Below are 18,728 nucleotides of genomic sequence, written 5' to 3' on the forward strand. Positions count from 1 at the left end.
AATAAAAAGTGTCAGCGAAAGTTCAGTGGGTTTGATTCAAATAACAAGATTTGCTCTAGCTAAATAACATGCTTTGAATCACCATTTCAAAGTGTTGTTTTATTTTGCTTTGAAATGGGAAATGAGAGTGATTCTGTCATTGTTATTTTAATGTTGTTGATTTAATCATCCTGATAATGAAAATTACAATTTCATTGAAAGCAATATTTTCCTGTGGAACTCAAGAGCACTTTCTGACTGCAATCATTTGCATGAAGAGAAAATTTTAAAAATTAAATATGGGAGTTATTATAACTCCCTGTACTCTAAGTACAGCTCCTTGGAATGGTTGTGAGTGGAGAGGGACATTTCTGTGAAATGTGAAAGGAAGGAGGAAGCAGAAGAGTGAGAATTTCTGTAGGATGTTGTTGTACAGAAAGGCTCCGAGCGCGCTCCGTATTTCACATGTATTTTTCACATGAACCCAGTGCAGGATTTCTGTGACACATCACTTAGAAATGAACACTTGGTAGAACAACATTGTGGGCAGGTGGGGATCTGCTCTATTCTAATATGTTTCCTATATAGTTGCTTCTAAACTTATCACTACAATCTCTCAGCATCTCCTCAGTAATGTATTAATCAACATAAATAGCTTCTGTTATACATCTGTTCTTTCATTCTCTCCCCAGCAGAAGGGAGCAAGTGCAGGGGTGTATTTTGTTTTTGTGGAGATTTTGGGTTGTTTATTTCAGTTTTGTTCTGGAAAGGAGCAGGGGAAATTTGTCTGGAGGTTTGTTTTTTTTTCCAGAGCACGCTTGTTTTAAGTGCATATGCCACTATGTATTTATCATTAAAAAAAAAAGTAAGATCAAAACCGCAGACACATCACTCAGCACAGCGGGTGGTGAGGTTTGCAGCAACAACTTGCTCTTGTAAATGTGAATTCCTCAGTCTCAGACCAGTCCCCAGGGAACTTCAGTCCCCCACAGAGACAAAAATTTGCTTTTGAAGGAAAGTGTTGTCCTTTTTTAAGGACAACCTTACGAGGCAGAACTTTAAACAGGCTTTTAAGTATGCTGGTGACAACCTACCAAGGACTTTAAAGGCACACTGTGAATCTGATGATCTGTGGATGGCCAGGACAGCGTATCTGTGGGTTACCTGCTCACAGCTTCTTTGCATGAGGTCAACTGGTGTCCTTGAAGCTCTGAAGCTTTCATGTCTAAGCATAGAGTGGTAGAGTGGGACAAAGGCCAGGCAGTAACCAGTCGTGGAGAGTCCCAGCTGGAGCTGTGTTGTGCCTTTGAATGCTGCAACTTGAGCACGAGCAAGGAATCCATCCTCCCTGAGCAATAAATGGAATTATTCAATTGTAGGTATGTAGCTCCAACCTAAGGAGGCTGTGAGCTCTTGGACATTTCCCACTGGAGTGTGTGGTCCACCTTCTGCACCATCACTGACCAGTGGCCCCACTGGATGTGGTACAGTCCCATGGATTAATTTGCCCTTGTTGAGGTGAGATAGTCCTTGTTGATGCCCATAAAGCTTTCAATGGGCTGACAAGGAGCAGAAAGGGGGAGAAGCAGCAGCTGGAGCTGTGTGTGGTTTCGTGTACATAGTAACGGGCAGGAATCAGTGAAGTCTGAAACGGGCCATAAACCATTAGGCTTTTCAAAGTGCCACCTTAGCTTCAGAAAACAGTCATGAAATTGCAAAAGCACTCATTAAATGTGAAATACAGACCCAGGAAGGAGCTTCTCAGAGCAGGCACCAGAGGTAATAAATAACCCACAGCCAATAGCAAGAGCCTGCAGAAAAAGAAATGTGAAGTAAATATGACTCACATTGTACCATTTTTCAGAACTGTAATTTGATAAATTATTTTCAGAGCTTAAAATAACTGCAGTGTTTAGCAGCTGTGGAGACTAAGACCTTGCTATCATCCAGCACATTGCTGCCATTCCTCAGTTAGGATGGACCCGAGGCCTTTGAGAAGGAGACTGAGGGGATGTTTGGGCTTCCCAACCTCCTCTGCAGCAAAACAAGGAATCTGAATTTTTCATCTGCTCCATCATTTTCTGCAAAATAAATTATTTGATTGTTGTGAAATGGATGAAATAGCAGGGAGCAAAATAGATATTTTTCTTGTCAGCTTCCTATCTTGATCTTCATTTTTTGTTATCTCCGAATGTGTAGCTTCGTATGGTTTGAACCCAAAAGAGACTTCTTGTGTATTGGGGACTATTAAATTTAATCCAGTTACTCTTCCTGTGACTCTGAAAACTTATGTTAGACTAAAACAAAACATATTTGGTTAAAATAGATCTTCCAGAAGGACAGTTATTCTTCATTTGAAGACACCATGAGATAGAATAGACACAGTTTCTCTCAGCTGAGTTCACTATAGATGTGTTGTCCTGTCTCGAGTTTGAGAGGAAGATAAATATCACACAGCATCATACAGTAAATGTGGGCATTCTTTGTACCCTGCCAGAGTAAAATTAAATAAAGATCTCAAAAAATTAGCCCAGTGTCTTGGGGGGTCTCTTTATACTGTATTGTAGAAAAAAAACACATGTACTTTGAATTCAGATCAAAATATACTGTGAGTAGAAGGAAAATGTATACTCATATCATGACAAAATGGCATCATCTCACAGTACCTGGACCACACAACTTGAAATCACTCATTATGATCTTTTGACTGAGAACAGAGCTGGAGATGCCCTGGTCATCCAGGGAAGTGAAATGGTGGATGAAGCTTTCATCACAGCCTGTGCCTGGGAGAGAGCCAGGCTTGACAGGAGATATTTTGAGAGCACCAGGAGGAATGCAGGAGCAGGAAGAGACTCTGTGCTTCTCTGTGCTGCTCTGTGCATCGGGGACCCTGAGATCTGCTCAGCTGGTTAGAGAACGGTGCTCATAACACCAAGGCTGTGAGCTTGATCCCTGTATGGGCCATTCACTTAAGAGCTGGACTCAATGATCCTTGTGGGTCCCTTCCAACTCGGGGTATTCTGTGAAATCTGTGAGGTGTCTTGTATTGTGCTGTATTGTATTATTGTACCACAGCTGGGAAGTGTTTGGGTCACTCCAGTGTTTAATGTGTGCGAGGAGACACGGCACAAGATCTGATCCACCCTTCCACTGGCTTGGGATGAGGAGTTAACCAGGTCTTAACCTGCTTGCAGAGCCCAGACCTGGAGGCTGTGCAGGGTGCAGTGGCACGTGCTGAGCAGTGACCCCTGGCTGGGGTGTGCTGTGTGGGGAGGTTTGCTTGCAGAGATGATAAATGAATGCACTCAGAGGCAGGAAGGAGAGAGATAAATGCTGGCTGCTCTCCAGTCATTAGATACCATCTATTATTTATGGGCATCTTGTGGACATTGTTATTTGTATTTTGTGACATGGAAACAGTGCTCTGGCTGATCTATACTGAGTGCAGCCAGGCTTGTGTTCCCTGCACTCCTTTGCAGGCTTTCTGCTGCACTCAGTCATAGCGGTTTGTCTGTGGAAGAGCAAATATGGTATTTATTATGTACCTGTAATTAATGCTGAGCGTTTTCTTCTGCTATTTTTCCTGTTTATTTACATTTCTTTTTAGATCAATTGAAAAGAAGTCACAGGAGACTTCAGCCATAGAACTGGTGGAAATAACAGTAAAATTGCTCCACAAATTGTTGAGGTTTATTTTCCTAAACGAGTCTCTACAGATTTTGAAAGACAGCAGCACTTTTAAATTTCATCTGGATGTTTGTAGTACTGAAACATTCTATCCAGTTTTAGGCAAGATATAAATCAGAAATTGGTTAGGAAAAAAACCATATTTTTTTTTTTAGTGAGAGATTCAATTTGGAGTTTTTTCAAGGGAATTATTTCTGTCCTATCCTTTGTAAACTTACATTTGCAGGGTACTTACTTATTTTGCTAAAAATTTAGAATTAGAGAAATTAGAACCAGCTGCATTTAGCAATCACAAAGATTTTAATTCCTTCCTGAAATGAAGGCTGAGCCTTGGTGTTTATTTGATGACTCTTCTTGATTTCAGTAAGCGTCTTCTCTGACACTCGAAGCATCTGCCTTGGAAATGGCCTCAAATTGCATGAGGGGAGGTTCAGATTAGATTTGAGGAAAAATTTCTTCACTGAAACAGTGGTCAGGCATTGGAACAGGCTGCCCAGGGAAATGGTGATTCCACCATCCCTGGAAGTGTTCAAAGTGTATGTGAATGTGGCTCCTGGGACATGGTTTAACGGTGAACTTGGCAGTGCTGGGTTAATGATTGAACTCAATAATCCTAGAGGGCTTTTCCAGACTTAATGATTCTATGGGGACAAAGCTTAAGTTATTTTTTTTTTTTGGCAGTTTGCTTGAACTGGTGAGCTGAGTTTGGTCTTTTGAGAATAAAAGTAAAAAATCAGGATTTCAATTTCTAGAGAAGTCTTCTCTCTTTTTAGAAGTGCATCAAGTGATATTGCAATTATCTCTACCTGGTAGAGTTAATTATGTCCAGGGAGAGGAAATTCAGGTCACAGGGTAACAGCAGCACTTGCAAATCACCAGGAACTGATGACCATACTTATTTCTGAAACACTCTTAACCAGGGAAAGTGACTCACCAGAGGAGCAGCTTGACAAATTGCACAATATCTAACTAAACAGTCCCCTTTGGAGTCTGCGCACTTCCATGGCAACCAGAATGTGGCAGCCAGGGGAAAATGGAAATTCTTTTAAAATAGTCATTCTTGCTATCCTCTTTTTTCATTTGGGAAAATGCTGAAGGATATGGAGGACTCAGAAGAAGGAAATAACCAACCGAGAGAGTATTGTTGGGAAAATGCAATTTCATCTGTAAAGGAAAAATTAGTCTTTTGAATTTCCACACTCTGCCATCTGAAAATGCCTAAATGCTGCAGAGGTAATGAATGTTTCCTCCACTGATCTGCAAGATAGTTCCTCAGGATGGTTTCCCTATCAGGCATATCTAGTCACTCTCCCACAGCTCTGACTTCAGGCCTTTAGCATTGAGGTTGCTGGGGGGCAGCAAGAAATTTGCTGAAACTCCCTCCCTTGAGTGACAGATTCACTAATCATTCCACCAGCTGTGTTTAAAAAAAATCATCAAACCCTTCATCCAAAAGCAGATATATTAAGCTAAAAATATTTTTGCAATTTCTTTCTTCAGGACTAAATAAAGGTTTCTCACATTTTTTCGTTGAAAACAAAGTTAAAAATAGCAGGGGGAAAAGTGCTTTGCCCGTTTTTTTAATCTCTTAGGGCATCTGAAAGAGGGTAGATTTGGATGAGTTATTAGGAAGAAACTCTTTACTTTGAGAGTGGTGAGGCACTGACACAGGTTGCCCATAGAAGTTGCAGCTGCCCCATCCCTGGAAGTGTCTAAGGCCATGTTGGATGGCACTTGGAGCAACCTGGAATAGTGGAAGGTGTCCATGCCAATCCCTTCCACCCCAAACCATTCTATGACTCTGTGATCTCTGACATGGAAATGGCATGTGCTGCCTGTGTTTCTAGTGCTGGGCACTGGCTCAGGATCATGAGTAACTCCAAGATTTATAGGGATGCCTTTGAGACATATCCTTCTCCCCAACTCCAGCAGGAGACCCTGAGAGGCTGCAGGGGCTCCCTGTTACACTGTTCTCTGACTTGCTGATTTTCAGTCAGTAGGAGAAGCACACCTTCTCTTTTCATTTTCCTTCCTCTTGATAACAAGTTGTTCCTGAGCAATTGGCTCAGCTGGGGTCTGCAGTCAGGACTGTGCATGGTTGTCTCTCCAATGGCTGGGTCAATTGCCAAGTGTTTTTGTCAAAGAATAAGGATTGTGAGGAGCTGAATGACCTCCACCTCCCTGAAGTGGTGTCCTCTGCTACGCCACCTGTCACATATTGCTTCAGTGTTTGCACTCCAGAAAAATTTTGTAGCTAAGATGGGAAGCCTTGAGCATGTTTTCACAGGGAAGCCCCACTTAAATAACTCTTCCATATGCTGTACATCACTTTTATCAGCACTGAGATATCATGTGCACCCTCACTGGATACACAGTCAAATGAGCTTTGAACTCCTCAATTCAGATTGTTCTGGCTCACAACACACAAAGCATCCACAGCTGCTCTTTTATTGTACTTACTCTGCTTTTGTCCCAGATTTCATCCCAACTACTTGTCCTAATAACTGGGGAAGCCCCATAACCCCTTTTCATGAAAAGTTCAGGAATGCATTTGTACACCAAGCAATGTCCATTTTAACACCCCAAAATGGTGAGCAGGTGAAGACAAACTTATTGAAACAGGACAGAGGTACTATGTTATCCACTGTGAAAGGGTTGATGGAGCCGAGTAACTGGGAAAAGCAAAACGTGGGCCATGTTAAGAAATCAGGGCAAAAGCCTTGTGTGCTTGGATGGGGTCTGGATTTGGAGAGGGCAGAACATGGTGTCACCTCTGAAGTCTTCCATGCTGGTGTCTTGGTCTTCCTTCCATTTTCACATGGATCAAAGGAGCCAAGTAACAACCAGAGGCCACCTGATTCTTATCCTCAAATGGCAGGAAAGGACACACAGCTCATGTACACAGCCCTGTCTTTAAGCAGCAGCACACTTTATGGCATTCAATCTATTTAATAAAATCATGCAGTAATTCTGATTAGTGCCTACCCAGAAGAGTTGCTGCTTACCCTTAGATCCAAAGGCTAAGCAGCAATAATCCAATCATGGTAATCATAACTTACTACTTTGATCTTCAGATAAAAGAGTCTATAGAAGTGCAAAAGTGTTACATCACCGTTATTTGGACAACTTCAAAGCATGTTATATACACTAATGAATTCTCCCAACACAGTCTGATGAGAAGCAATAGGAGGCAAATGTGTGAACAGAGGAGTAGAAAGGAAGAAGATGACTTCTCATATGGTGAAAGGGGAAACCAGTGAAAATAAATACTTGTACACTGTCTATAGGTGTGAGACATGATGAAGAGTCCACGAGGGTCCAACTGCAGGAGTCAAGTTCATGGGATGCTCTCCCATAGGAGGAATTTTCTGTACATTTCTTGAAGCTCTCAATAAGAAACAAGATCTCAGGCTGTGGAGAGGAAAACAGAGGAAGAGGGCAGCTTTTCATCTCAGCAGTACTTCTGAAACCTTAAAAAAAAAATTAAAAAATCATCAAATGGATCTCAGCAGGTGAAATAGGGGCGGCAGAAACATTGAGCATGTTTTTCCTTCACAGTTTGGGAGTTTTAATGTTAAAAGACAGGCATACCTGTGCACCTGAAAACACTGTCTGGGGAGAGCAGATTCATTCCTCACCACTTCTGCAAGGGATGCAGTATGTCCTTGTACACTAAAAGAAAGGATCAAAAGTGAAACTAGACAAAATCCAACTTGTACAGTCTTGGTGAGGGATCACATTTTAAATTAGAAATGAGAGAGAAAATGAAGGGAATATTTGAAATATTGCTCAGAGTGAAAACCCTCCAGTGCAAAAAATACTCTCCCCCCAGAAGGCACCCTTTCTCTCATCAGCTTAGGAAATCTGACAAAAACAGACAAAAAAAATAGAGTAAAATGAACCAAGGCAATGCACCCTGGAAGAGGAAGTCTGAACTAGGTTGTTGTAGCATTGCCCAGAAGTCTCAGAAATGGAGCTCTAAATCATGAGCACATGTAGATGGCTAAAGAGGATCTTGGAAAAATGAAGAACTTGTAGCATATAATCCAAAACATATTAAATCTTTGGGAAAAGGAAAAAAAAGGGTTTTCATTAAGCAGACTTTGAAGAAAAGGCTGTAGGAGAGCACATGGAATCCTGCAACTCAGCAAAGGACATTAGCCCTATAGGCCGTTGTTTAAAAAGAAGAAGGATGAGTGCTGTTAAATTTGGGGCCACCTGAGGCTGAGGAAGTTCCTGAGTAATGAATCTCCTGGGGCTCTCCAGCAACTGTTTCTGACAAATTTTTATGCTTGTCACCTTGTGAGTTTTTTCTCAGCAAAGCGAATAGATGTCACCAGAGTGAGAAAAATATGTGAAGAACCTTTTTTACAGTGAAATTTTTGCTCAAAGGCATGACAAGAGTCAGGGTTTTTTTATTCCTTGTAGTGAGAGCTGGCAAAACTGCAGAAGAGGGATGACTTTGCCTTTCTCCAGAGCTGCCAAGCAGCCCAAAGTGACCACGTGTTTCTCAGCAAACCACTATCTAAACTCTCATCTCTTAAACTACCCTGTTTACAACACAGAGGGGCACACTGTGCCTGTACTTAATAGGATGACAGTGTATTTCTTTGGATCTACCTCTTCTGCCTTTCAACTACACTCTTCTTTTTTCTTAGGGTTCCACCTCACCCCTCTATTCTAGCCCTATATTTGCAATGTTTTTAGCAGCCCTCTGGAAGAGTTGAGTGTATTATCCTGCAGTTTGAGGAACAAACATCTCATTTCAGCAGCTGGAGATGCTGTCCAGGGATGGCAGGTCTCTCAATGAAGGACTTACCTCAGTCCTGCAGTTCTGCTCTGTAGGAGTGTTTTTGTGCCATGGGTGGTCCATGGGTCCTGTTGAAGTTGAAGGGGGCTTTCTGCCCATGTCAGTCCATGTTTGCTTGGCATTTACTGCTTCCAACACCACACTAGTTGAGCAGGAGAGTTGTGTTGGTTGTATATCCACAGGCTTCATTTTTTTGTCAGTTGAGGACCACAGGAGGGCACAACCTGCCAAGTGCTTTTGAGTACATACATCACCCCCTGCATAGCTGGGCCCATTTGATGCTGCCTCTGCCTGCTGGTATTGAGTGTCTCAGGAAGGGGAATTGGGCAAAGAAACAGATCAGAGGTAAATTCCACCTGGTGGCCAATGCTTCAGGCCACCTACCCAGGAGAGGCTCATAAATGTGATTCATCCTCTTCTCCCACAGCTGGGAACTGAATTAGTGAGATGAAGTAAACTACCCTGGATCCCATAAAGTAGCAGGGTTTCACAAGGAACAAAAAAACCCCAGCTCTTGGATGCTAGGCCTCTGATTAGGACATTAGGTACCTCTTGCCTGTCAAAATGCTAAGTGAATGCCTTGAAAACAGCACGTAGCTGCTCCATGCAGTCATGCTTATACTTAGCACTGCAGCAATCCAAGCTCCAATGACTGGAGAACCACAAGTGGCATGATGCATTTCTGACTAAGCAGGAAAACTCATTTTAGAATGAGGTTTTGCCCACTAAAGGGAAACTGAAGGGAAAAAAAAAAGTGCCAAGATATTCTGCAAAAGAAGAGATGAAACAGTAGGAGAGGGAGCATATACTGCTGTCCAAGGCCATTAGCTTAGGCAGAAAGAAACAGTAAATAAACTATGACTTATAATTAAAGCCTCACAGATACACATCCTCCTGTTGAATCTGGGAGATTCTGCATATTTGAGCCAGCATGTTCAGTTGTTGCAGTATTTACATACTGAGCAACCCCAAGGCCCCTCCTTAAAAGGACTTCTGCTGGGATTCTGGGATCCATATTTCCTCCTTCCAGCATGTTGGCTTTGGGGATCACATGTACTGGCATGGTTTGCCTGAAATTACGAGAAAGAGCAGATCTCCAGCCCATATAAAAAAGTTACAAATTTTTTATTTATTTTTTAACTTTTTTTTTTTTTAATGCAAGAATTAGAGAAAGAAAAGCAGGAGAGAAACAACATGGGACTCCCAGCACCTCTGCACCCTCAGCTTCCTAACCCTGTCTCACTAGTTAATGTTACCCACAGGGAGGCAAAATATGTAGCTGTAAGCTCTGTAGAAAGGAGGAGAGATGAAGAAAGAATTTGTACCACTGGGAGAGATAAATGAGAGTGTCACTAGAAAACATTCTTAAATCTGCGTTTGTAAGGGCTTTCCTAACACTTCATGTTAAAGCCCAGCACTGCAGCTGGGATTCCAGACTCTTGTATCAGGAGATGGGGTTCAATATAAGTAAAAGCAAACTAATATGGCAAGAAAATTAATAATACAGCATGAACAGAGAAACATGGGTTATAATCATTTCAATTTTGTGACAAACAGTTGTTAGCTCATTCAAAACTATCTGTGGCATAGCAGAGCATGAGAGGATAAGAGGGTTGCAGTCTGTGTGTGATGGAGGCACCCAGAGCTGTTCCCAGCTTCACAACTCCATGCTGAGTTTCTTCCTCTGTCTATGACTATTCACAGACTTTTTGAGCAAACCCAGGGTTCATGTCAGGGTTGCAGAGAAAGTGATGAGTACAATTATGTCAGATGGTCTGTGACACAGAGAAAAAGCAAAGCTTTTTGCATTGACAAAACCTAATGTTGAAAATTTGCTTAAAATAAGAGCAAAACTGGAGCAAAATGTTTGCAACTAATCCACTACTGAGCCAGACTTCAGATAAAACCACAAAATTGTCTAGATCAGTATCAAATTCACCGAGTAGTGTTGGACATCAGAGGCTCTGTGTGGGTAAAAGACCAAAAGTGGATTTGACCCACAATCAGTAGCACAAGCATAGAAGAGCTTTTCTTTCAACAGTTTTGCATAAATTCATTCAGTGACAAATATGTCAGTTGACTAAGTGAGCCTTTATTAGACTTGAATTTAACAGCAAATCTGGGAAATCCTCCCAGAGCAACTATGGCTTTAGAATCCCAGATTTGCACTTCTAATTAAAACACTGTCAGTTTAGGTGTAATTCTCCATAAGAAACGGATTTGGGGAGGGGGAAGGGAGAAGTGGGAGAGAACTGAGATGGTGCTTGAGCAGTTTTTTGATGAGGTTTACTTCATGTATTTTCTGATGATCTTGCTAATGTTTTTGCAAAAATGTATTGTGCTCTTCTAATAAGATGGCAAAGCAGAGGCAAATTCCTGTCAGCTTTTCCTACCTTTCATGAGGGATAAGATCAAAGAGAAAAGTGTTTGATCAAGGATTGCATTTTGTTTTAAGAAATTAGATTATTGTTGCATGATTTTCTTTTTCTGTGAAGAATCCATCAATGCTAAGGCTGAAACATTAAAACATATCTCTTCATGGGATATATGGGAACTCACAATTCTTTTCTGTTTTCTGCTGGTAAAATGCAGGTGGTTTTGCAAGGAAAGGTTTTTAAAAAGTCATCTAAGTAAGAAAACCAAAATTATTATTTTCAGCTTGGTCATCTGCAGTTTTTTCATTAGGCAGATATAAAATAGTAAATTTCAGAATTATCCTTCAAATTATACATGTGGTAGGTAAGGATTTAATGTATTATAAAAGCCAAAAGAATATTATTTGTAATGAGAAAAAAGAAACAAAATTATTTACTGTGTCAAAATTATACCATTTAGCCTTTCAGAAATTAAACTTTAAGTAACAGAAAAAGGCAAAGCTTGGACAGACCCAAACCAACCATTTTTGGAGTGCTAATTTTAGAGGACATTTGGGACTGTTATCTTTACTTTCCAATTGAGAATATTAAGGTTTTGTTTACAATTTCAGAGTTTTTCACGGTGTTGAAATCCTGGTTCTCAGCCAGCTTTAATTTTAAGTAGATTGTGCACTGTGGATAATGAGGACACCGCATTTACTACTTACTTCTGCAAGGGTACTGTTTGAAAGGAGCATCCTGTTCTTGCCAGTGTTCTATGAGGGGCAGGCAGGATCCCAGGTCAGGGAGAAGAGTGCAGATATGTGTGTGATTTTATACAGCACAGGCAGGGATAGAAGAAGAAACCAAGATATCTTCAGGTTGTGTAGGAAAGAGTCTAGGTGCAGAAGGAAAAACACAGGTTGAAAAATGTGCAGTTCTAGTCTATCTAGATATTTTGTCCATTTCTGCATCCCAGAATTAGCCATTCATTAAAGCCTCTTTCACTCTTATCCTTGCTTATTTTAGCCCAATTTTTTTTTTTAGATCCTGCTATTTGCAAGTATTACTGTGATAATGAATGTGAATAAATAGACAGATCCAAATATCTGAACCTTAGCATATCTTGAAAGTACTAACCAGTGTGAACCTTAGCATATCTTGAAAGTACTAACCAGTGTGCTCCATCTCACCTTAGCTCTGCAGAGGACTGAGTTACTAACTCGTTAGCAGAGAGCTGATTGCTTTCAGGTTATGCTTGAACAGGTATAGGGACATGTAAATTCATGCAAGAGAATTTGAACTCCATACTGCTCATTAGCAAAGAGAAAATAACTTGAGCTAGATCTCAAGCTGCAGAACATTTTTTAGTCAAGGGGAAGGTCATTTTCTGTTACCTAACTCCAGAGTGAGATTTTCAAAACCTCAAAGTGACTTACAAGTGTGAGGTCTGCCTACTCCTCTGTGACTGCTCTTACTAGAGCATAAACATAATTCTAAGTCCCACTGTTTTTTGACCAGGCTTTTAGCTCCCTAGTATTGAAGTCACTTCTAGAAATGGGACATTATCTCCTAAATTACAAAGGCACTTCTGCAAATGTTTCCCATGATGGAGACACTGCTGTTGTCCTACTTGGTCTACAGAAGCAGCTGAATAAGATGGTAATGGATATTGCCTTTCCAAGCACTTGCTGTGGTAAGCAGTAACAGGCATTGGCTCAGAGTCTAAACAGACAATATGCTTAGCCAGAGGAACCCAGCTTGTTCTGTTTAACCTGTGTTCACTGCTCTTGAGCCATGGGGGTGTCACACGGGATCACATCTGCTTGTGTGATGTTTATCATGACTGTTATTACATTCTTTATTGTGCTGCTCTGTCCTCACAGAGCCTTCACCACTGGCCAGCTCTCCCTTGTGTTAAGTGCTGCACAACCACGGAGCTGAAGGACCGTGTCCTGTAGAGCCCATATGCTGAGTGTTTGCTGTGTGTTTACAGCAGTTTTGATTTGCAGCTTCTAGCTCCATGTCAATCCAGCAATGAGGACAAACACTGCCCACTAGCAGTGTCTGCAACAAAACATCATGCACACAAAGCCCCAGCCATGCCGTCAGACCTAGCAAGCTGCTGATCTCCTTTCCTTTCCTCCACAGCCTATGAGAGTGAACACTCACTCCCCTTCTCACAGCATCTCATGCCATGAGGAGGAATGACCAGCACCAGCAGCAGACACAACCCAGATGATGCATCCTTGTCCCACCTCTTTCCTAGGAGAAAGAAACTGCAGCCCCCACTCCCTCTTTCCGCAGTCCTCCCTTACTGGAGTTACTTACCAGCCTCAATACCCCATAGTTACTTTTCCATGCTGTAAATGCCAGGTGCAGAGCTGGGAAGCATAAGCCATCTGCAGGCAGCACCTGTGGGATTAGCTGGTAATGAATATCACCAAGATATTGAGGGTCTAGAGGCAGAAATTCGGCTGACTGGTGCTGAAGGGATTGAAACAAGTCGCAGAAATATCCCAGCTTCATCAGGAAGGAAAGGCTGTATAATTTGCAGCTGGAGATGAATGTGATTATTTGACATGTAAATGGATTTTGCCAGCTCAAAGTGGCCTTCATCAGCAGAGATTGTTGTATTTGACATTATCTGGTTACTTTTGTTTAATGCCTCTGTGCCTTTCCTGAGCGCTTCCTTCCCTGAGCACACATCATTCAGACTAATTTTTTCCTCTTCCTCATCAATCTGAAGATGTGTGAGTTGCATCCATAGCTGCCTCCCTCCCCAGTCCCTCTCCAAATATGAAACAAAAGGTAACGTCTTTTGTGATGACAGTCCTGCAGGCTGAGTATTCTCTGCAGATGGGAGGCACAATAGTCACATTTATTTCACCTAACTTTAGCCCTTAGCTGGACTGGGATATCTCTGTTACCATCTGATAAACCATATTTCTGTGGCATGACTCAGATCAGCAGAAAGGCAATATTGAGACATGATCCCCCATGGAGAAATAAATGGTGTTTCTCACAGGCAGGTCCTCTTTAGTCAGGCTGTCTGGCTTTATCAAACAGCACTGTGTGTTCCATTCTGTCTGGGATAGTGGTCTGCATTTAGAAAAGGAGTATATAAATAATTTAGACAGCATGCATGAATACTACACATCATTCTAAGATTATCTTCCACTCTTAAAACTATTTGAAAAGATTCTATTTTAAATTAATGCCTCCTTGACTTATTTGCCTCTACAGCTGTTGAATGGTTACAGTCAACCGGCTATTTGATTGCAGCCAATGCAAAATACCTAGATTTTAAAGCATTATTATGAACATCTTGTCTAACCATCTGCTGAATACAAAACAAAACAGAGAATGTCAGTAGGCAAATTATTCATTAAGACCGTAAGTCCTCTCTGAGCTTCAATATGTCTTACAGAAAAATGCAGAGGTTGTTTTTTTAAAACTTCAGGTGATGGAGGAGCTGACAGAGTGATCACAGCTGGGCTGTGTGTCTGCTCTGGTGCTTCTTCCTGCCAGGAGCCCATGTTACAACACAAACCTTGTCAGAGCTGCTGTGGATGGGCAATGCCCTGCCCAGCTACACTTTCTCATAGTTGTATCCATGTCTCATTATTGATATTATTATATAGCCTGAAAGGAATTGAAAATCAAAGCAAATTCAGTCAGTTTATTGCTGTTGTTTGTTTTTTTTTCACTGTGCACTTTTTATCCCTGCTCTAATTACATTGGCACCTTGAAAAGTAAATTAAGAACTGAGACAGAACTTTGGCTTCCCTGGAAGTGTCTGGAGAATGTGACTTTGGGTAAATGGCCAGGTAAATGATAGTCCTGCAAGAGCAAGCTGCTACTTTTGGACTTTCACCCTCCTCCTGTTTGACTCTCCCCTTTGTGCCCAGGTCTCTCTCCGGCCGCATAGTTGGTGGCGTCTGGTGGTTCTTCACCTTGATCATCATATCCTCCTACACAGCTAACCTGGCTGCCTTCCTCACCGTGGAGAGGATGGTTTCTCCCATTGAGAGTGCAGAGGACTTGGCCAAGCAGACAGAAATTGCCTATGGGACCCTGGAAGCTGGCTCCACTAAGGAATTTTTTAGGGTAAAAAGGAAGCTTTAATGCAAACATTTTTCTTAACCTCTTGTTTGACAAGTCCTCCAGGCCTGTCCTCTCTCATCCTCAGCTCAGGTCTGTTTTTTTTCTCTTGCTTCCCCTCATCATGTTATGACCTGCCAGAAGATTGGCAGTGACTCCAGTACACACGATATTCTGTAATTGTGAACACAAATATGGAATATCTGTGTGTTTCCCCACGTTACCAAGGAGCTTCTCTGAGCAACTCCCAAAGAAACTGTCTCCTGATTTCCAGCTTGGCTTGCCCTTGGTTTGATCCACAAAATCTCTCCATAGACAAATATGTGGCAGAAATGAGGGATTGATCTGGGCCCTGGTGCAGAAGTGGCAGGAGGTTCATTAGCATCCTGTCACCCTTTTTGTCTTCCTTGGCCCGTCTGATATGTGGGTGTATGTTCAGTCCAAGCTGGAAATGCCAGGGGGCACCCAAACCTCTGTTAACACTTGTGTTGGGTTTGTGCTGTCCTACACAGCGATCCAAAATAGCAGTGTTTGAGAAGATGTGGACATACATGAAGTCAGCCGAGCCCTCCGTTTTTGTGAGGACGACAGAAGAGGGGATGATCCGGGTGAGGAAGTCCAAAGGGAAGTATGCATACCTCTTGGAGTCCACCATGAATGAGTACATCGAGCAGCGGAAGCCCTGCGACACCATGAAGGTGGGAGGTAACTTGGACTCCAAAGGCTATGGTATTGCAACGCCAAAGGGGTCTGCACTGAGGTAAGTAGCTTGGATTTGCTTCCTTTTGCCAAACCAGCCAGCAAATCAATGTATGCACACAGTTCAATCTCCATTGCCATGCTAATCACGAAAGCTTGAGCAAGGAGGTGGGGGAGGAGGAGGAAGAGGGGTGTGAAAACTCAGTGTGATGTGCAGAATAGTGCCCACCTCCCACTGAGCAGCAATGGGAGCATTTAATTCTTCAAGCCCTGCATTTGGAAACTGGATCCTGGCTGATCCACTTGCTATGAATGTGTCTGCTGTATAAGGTGATGGCAGGGGGCTGCTGTGGTGTAACCATTGGTTTCACAGAGCATTATCCAGAAGGGACGCTCATCCTGTGCCATGTGAACTGCACAGCTTTGCAGAGTATGGGATTACCCTGGCTTGGATCCATGCTTGCAGAGGGAGTTCTCATGGGGAAAGCATTTTGGTGTTTCCTTAAATGACATGCTGTTTGGAAGAGGTGGGAGGCCCGTTTTTAAAAGCCCTGCAGAGGGTGAGCATTTTCATTCACTGAGTCAATTCAGATCCTGGCAAGCACCAAATTTATGGCAAGTCCAAAGGGGCACAAATACTGCATTTCTGAGCCCAGACCTGCAGCTGCCACGTGCCTTTGCCTGCTGACCTGTGAAATATCTTCAGAGAGCTTCCTTTAAAAAGAAAACCCCCTCAAAAGCACAGACCTGAGTTAGCAGCAGAGCTTAGGCACTGCACACAGCCATGGTGCTGCACATGAGCTGCCCCTCTGCAAAGTGCATCATGAAAACTGACCTACTCAGAGCATGATTACCATAGTCCACAAACTGGGATGGTGATCCATGTCAGAAGTGTGGTTCCTTTTGGCAGCAGCCATGCAAGTTCCTCACGTTACAATCATGAGGAATGTGAGTTGTAAGGATTTAGTAAATTCTCAGGAGCTATAGCTTTAATTAATCAGAATGACGTTCCAACTGATTTAGTTATTTATTGAGCTATTTATTAATGAAAACATGTTGACCAGAAGCATATGTGTGACCTTACACTTGTTTGCTAACATAACCCAATGCAGAGACATGTAATCCATGATCTCTGTATTACTAGAAACCAGATGAGCATTTGCTGAAGGATTTGTCTGGTCACACAGCTCCCAAGACAAAGCCAGCTCAGAGAATCAAAGATGTATCAGCTGACAGTGGATGAGGCCCAAGGATTTTGATTACTACATTTCTTAAGTCAGCTCACATTAGATTCAACACTTCCCATATCAGCAGTATCTTTAGAGAAGCTGATGTGACCACCTCCAGGTGACAACCAGCACCATCAGTGCAGATGGTCCAGAAGGCAGCTCTTGCATCCAGTGTGGTTCAGGCTCTGAAATGACTCAGGGTTCTCCAAATGAAAGTGGACGTATTCTCACAGCTTTGAGATGCTTTCTGTTGCACACTCTACACTGTTTGTTTTCAGTCTTGCAAATATGGAAATTAGGATACAGGGCTGATTCTATTTATTTATTTATTCATTTAAAAATCAAACTTGTATCCTAATTTTGATATCATAAAAACAAACAAGCAGGAACATCCTACCTGTCTTGTAATTTTTGGCATGTGGAGGAGCCATTTATGGTTCCCGTAAGAAAAATAAACCACGAGAAAGAAAATTGCATCAATCATTTTATTTTTGCACCTCCAAACATCCCTCTGCTAGGCATGATTCCAAAAATTCCTAACCTTTCTTTCTGTTTCCTCTTTTTCATTCCGGCTGCATGTAGAACAAATTTCTTATGGGCCTAATGGCAAAGGAGGAATGCTTGATTTTCCATCCAACGGTGTTTCTTTGGAACAGTTCCTGTCCGTTTTTGTCCCATTATGTTTGTTTTGTTCCCATTGTTGTAATTGTTTTAATATTAGTAGTTCCCTACAGTCATCATGTAGTGTCTGTTTCCCCCTTGGGGTCGTGCACGTGAGAGGTTGCCCTGAGCAAGGTGACATTCATGAGGCGTCTGTGCAGCACAATCAGTCTGTCTCTTACTCAGTCTCCATCTTCACTCACTTCCATCCACGAAGTAAAAGCTCTGAGCCAGGTTTGGAGGAGGTTTGTGACCCAGGCCTATCTTAGATCAGGTGTGTTTTAGAAGCTGGGCATTGTAGCTAGACCAGTTTTCCTGCATTTAGGATAGCTGGTTAGGAAAGGATCCTGGAGAGATGCTACATGAGCATTCACCCTATGCTTTCTTGCTTCTACATGGAGACACGTTGCCAAGATTTTGCCACAGAGGAATGAAAACAAGGTTCAAAATCCAGAAATAATTCTACATGAGGTAGCAGGTGCAAACCTCCCTCTCGGGACATCAGTTTGATCTCTTGGGCTGCTAAAATAACTTACTCCTTCCTCCTGGGTGAATCTGGCTTTGAATATCTTTTGACCTCCAGATGTTAAAAGTTAGTTGCATTTGCACCCTTCTCCAAGAAGGGCTGTGATGAGAGGGCAGAAATTGCACCTTTCAACACCAGGGAGTTCAAGATGTGATCCTGTCTGACATGAGATAGTCATGGGGAAAAGCCAAATTATCCAAAACAGGGGAAAGAAAACTCAATAAATGCCATGTGAGTCTGGACTCAAGAAATAGAGTGGGTTTTGAGATGGAGATCTGTGAGGGCAAGTTCTTCAGAACAGCTATATTGAAATTAAAGTTCCATAAAATAGAAGTCAGATTTCCTGGGGTCTGTGAATAAACACAAAATGTTCCCTGTTAAAAACCTACTCTCTTTCAGGACCCCAGACCTCTCAGTTCTTCATTCATATACACTCAAGATGAAGTACAGCTTGTTCTGTGTACTCACCAGGAGCTAAAGGGAGAGACAATTAACTGAAATGAAGCTTCATAGGAAAGAAAACACATAATATTCAGCACATGGCCCCAAAAATCATATGGCTGATAATGTGCACAGGGAAACTGCGATGCATATATTTTGTTAACACCTTGTACCCACATAGAAGCTGCAATGTACTTTGGTTCATTAGTTAACTAATTTTTCACAGATGGCTCAGGCAT

The 18,728-nt window shown here is 42.1% G+C and overlaps 1 protein-coding gene across 5 annotated transcripts in view; it reads left to right on the top strand.

Moving 5' to 3' along the window:
* GRIA1 (glutamate ionotropic receptor AMPA type subunit 1) overlaps nucleotides 1-18,728 on the top strand; it is a 119,793-nt gene that overhangs the window by 85,079 nt on the left and 15,986 nt on the right. For all 5 annotated transcript variants that reach the window (XM_018073610.1, XM_018073611.1, XM_008931798.2 and 2 more), the window contains exons 13-14: nucleotides 14,742-14,940; nucleotides 15,447-15,694. In XM_018073610.1, coding sequence (XP_017929099.1) covers nucleotides 14,742-14,940; nucleotides 15,447-15,694 — 447 coding nt within the window. The remainder of the gene's footprint in view (nucleotides 1-14,741; nucleotides 14,941-15,446; nucleotides 15,695-18,728) is intronic.

The sequence above is a fragment of the Manacus vitellinus genome, unplaced genomic scaffold (genome assembly GCF_001715985.3).
Source record: "Manacus vitellinus isolate BGI_N305 unplaced genomic scaffold, ASM171598v3 scaffold_25_pilon, whole genome shotgun sequence".
Lineage (NCBI taxonomy): Eukaryota > Metazoa > Chordata > Aves > Passeriformes > Pipridae > Manacus > Manacus vitellinus.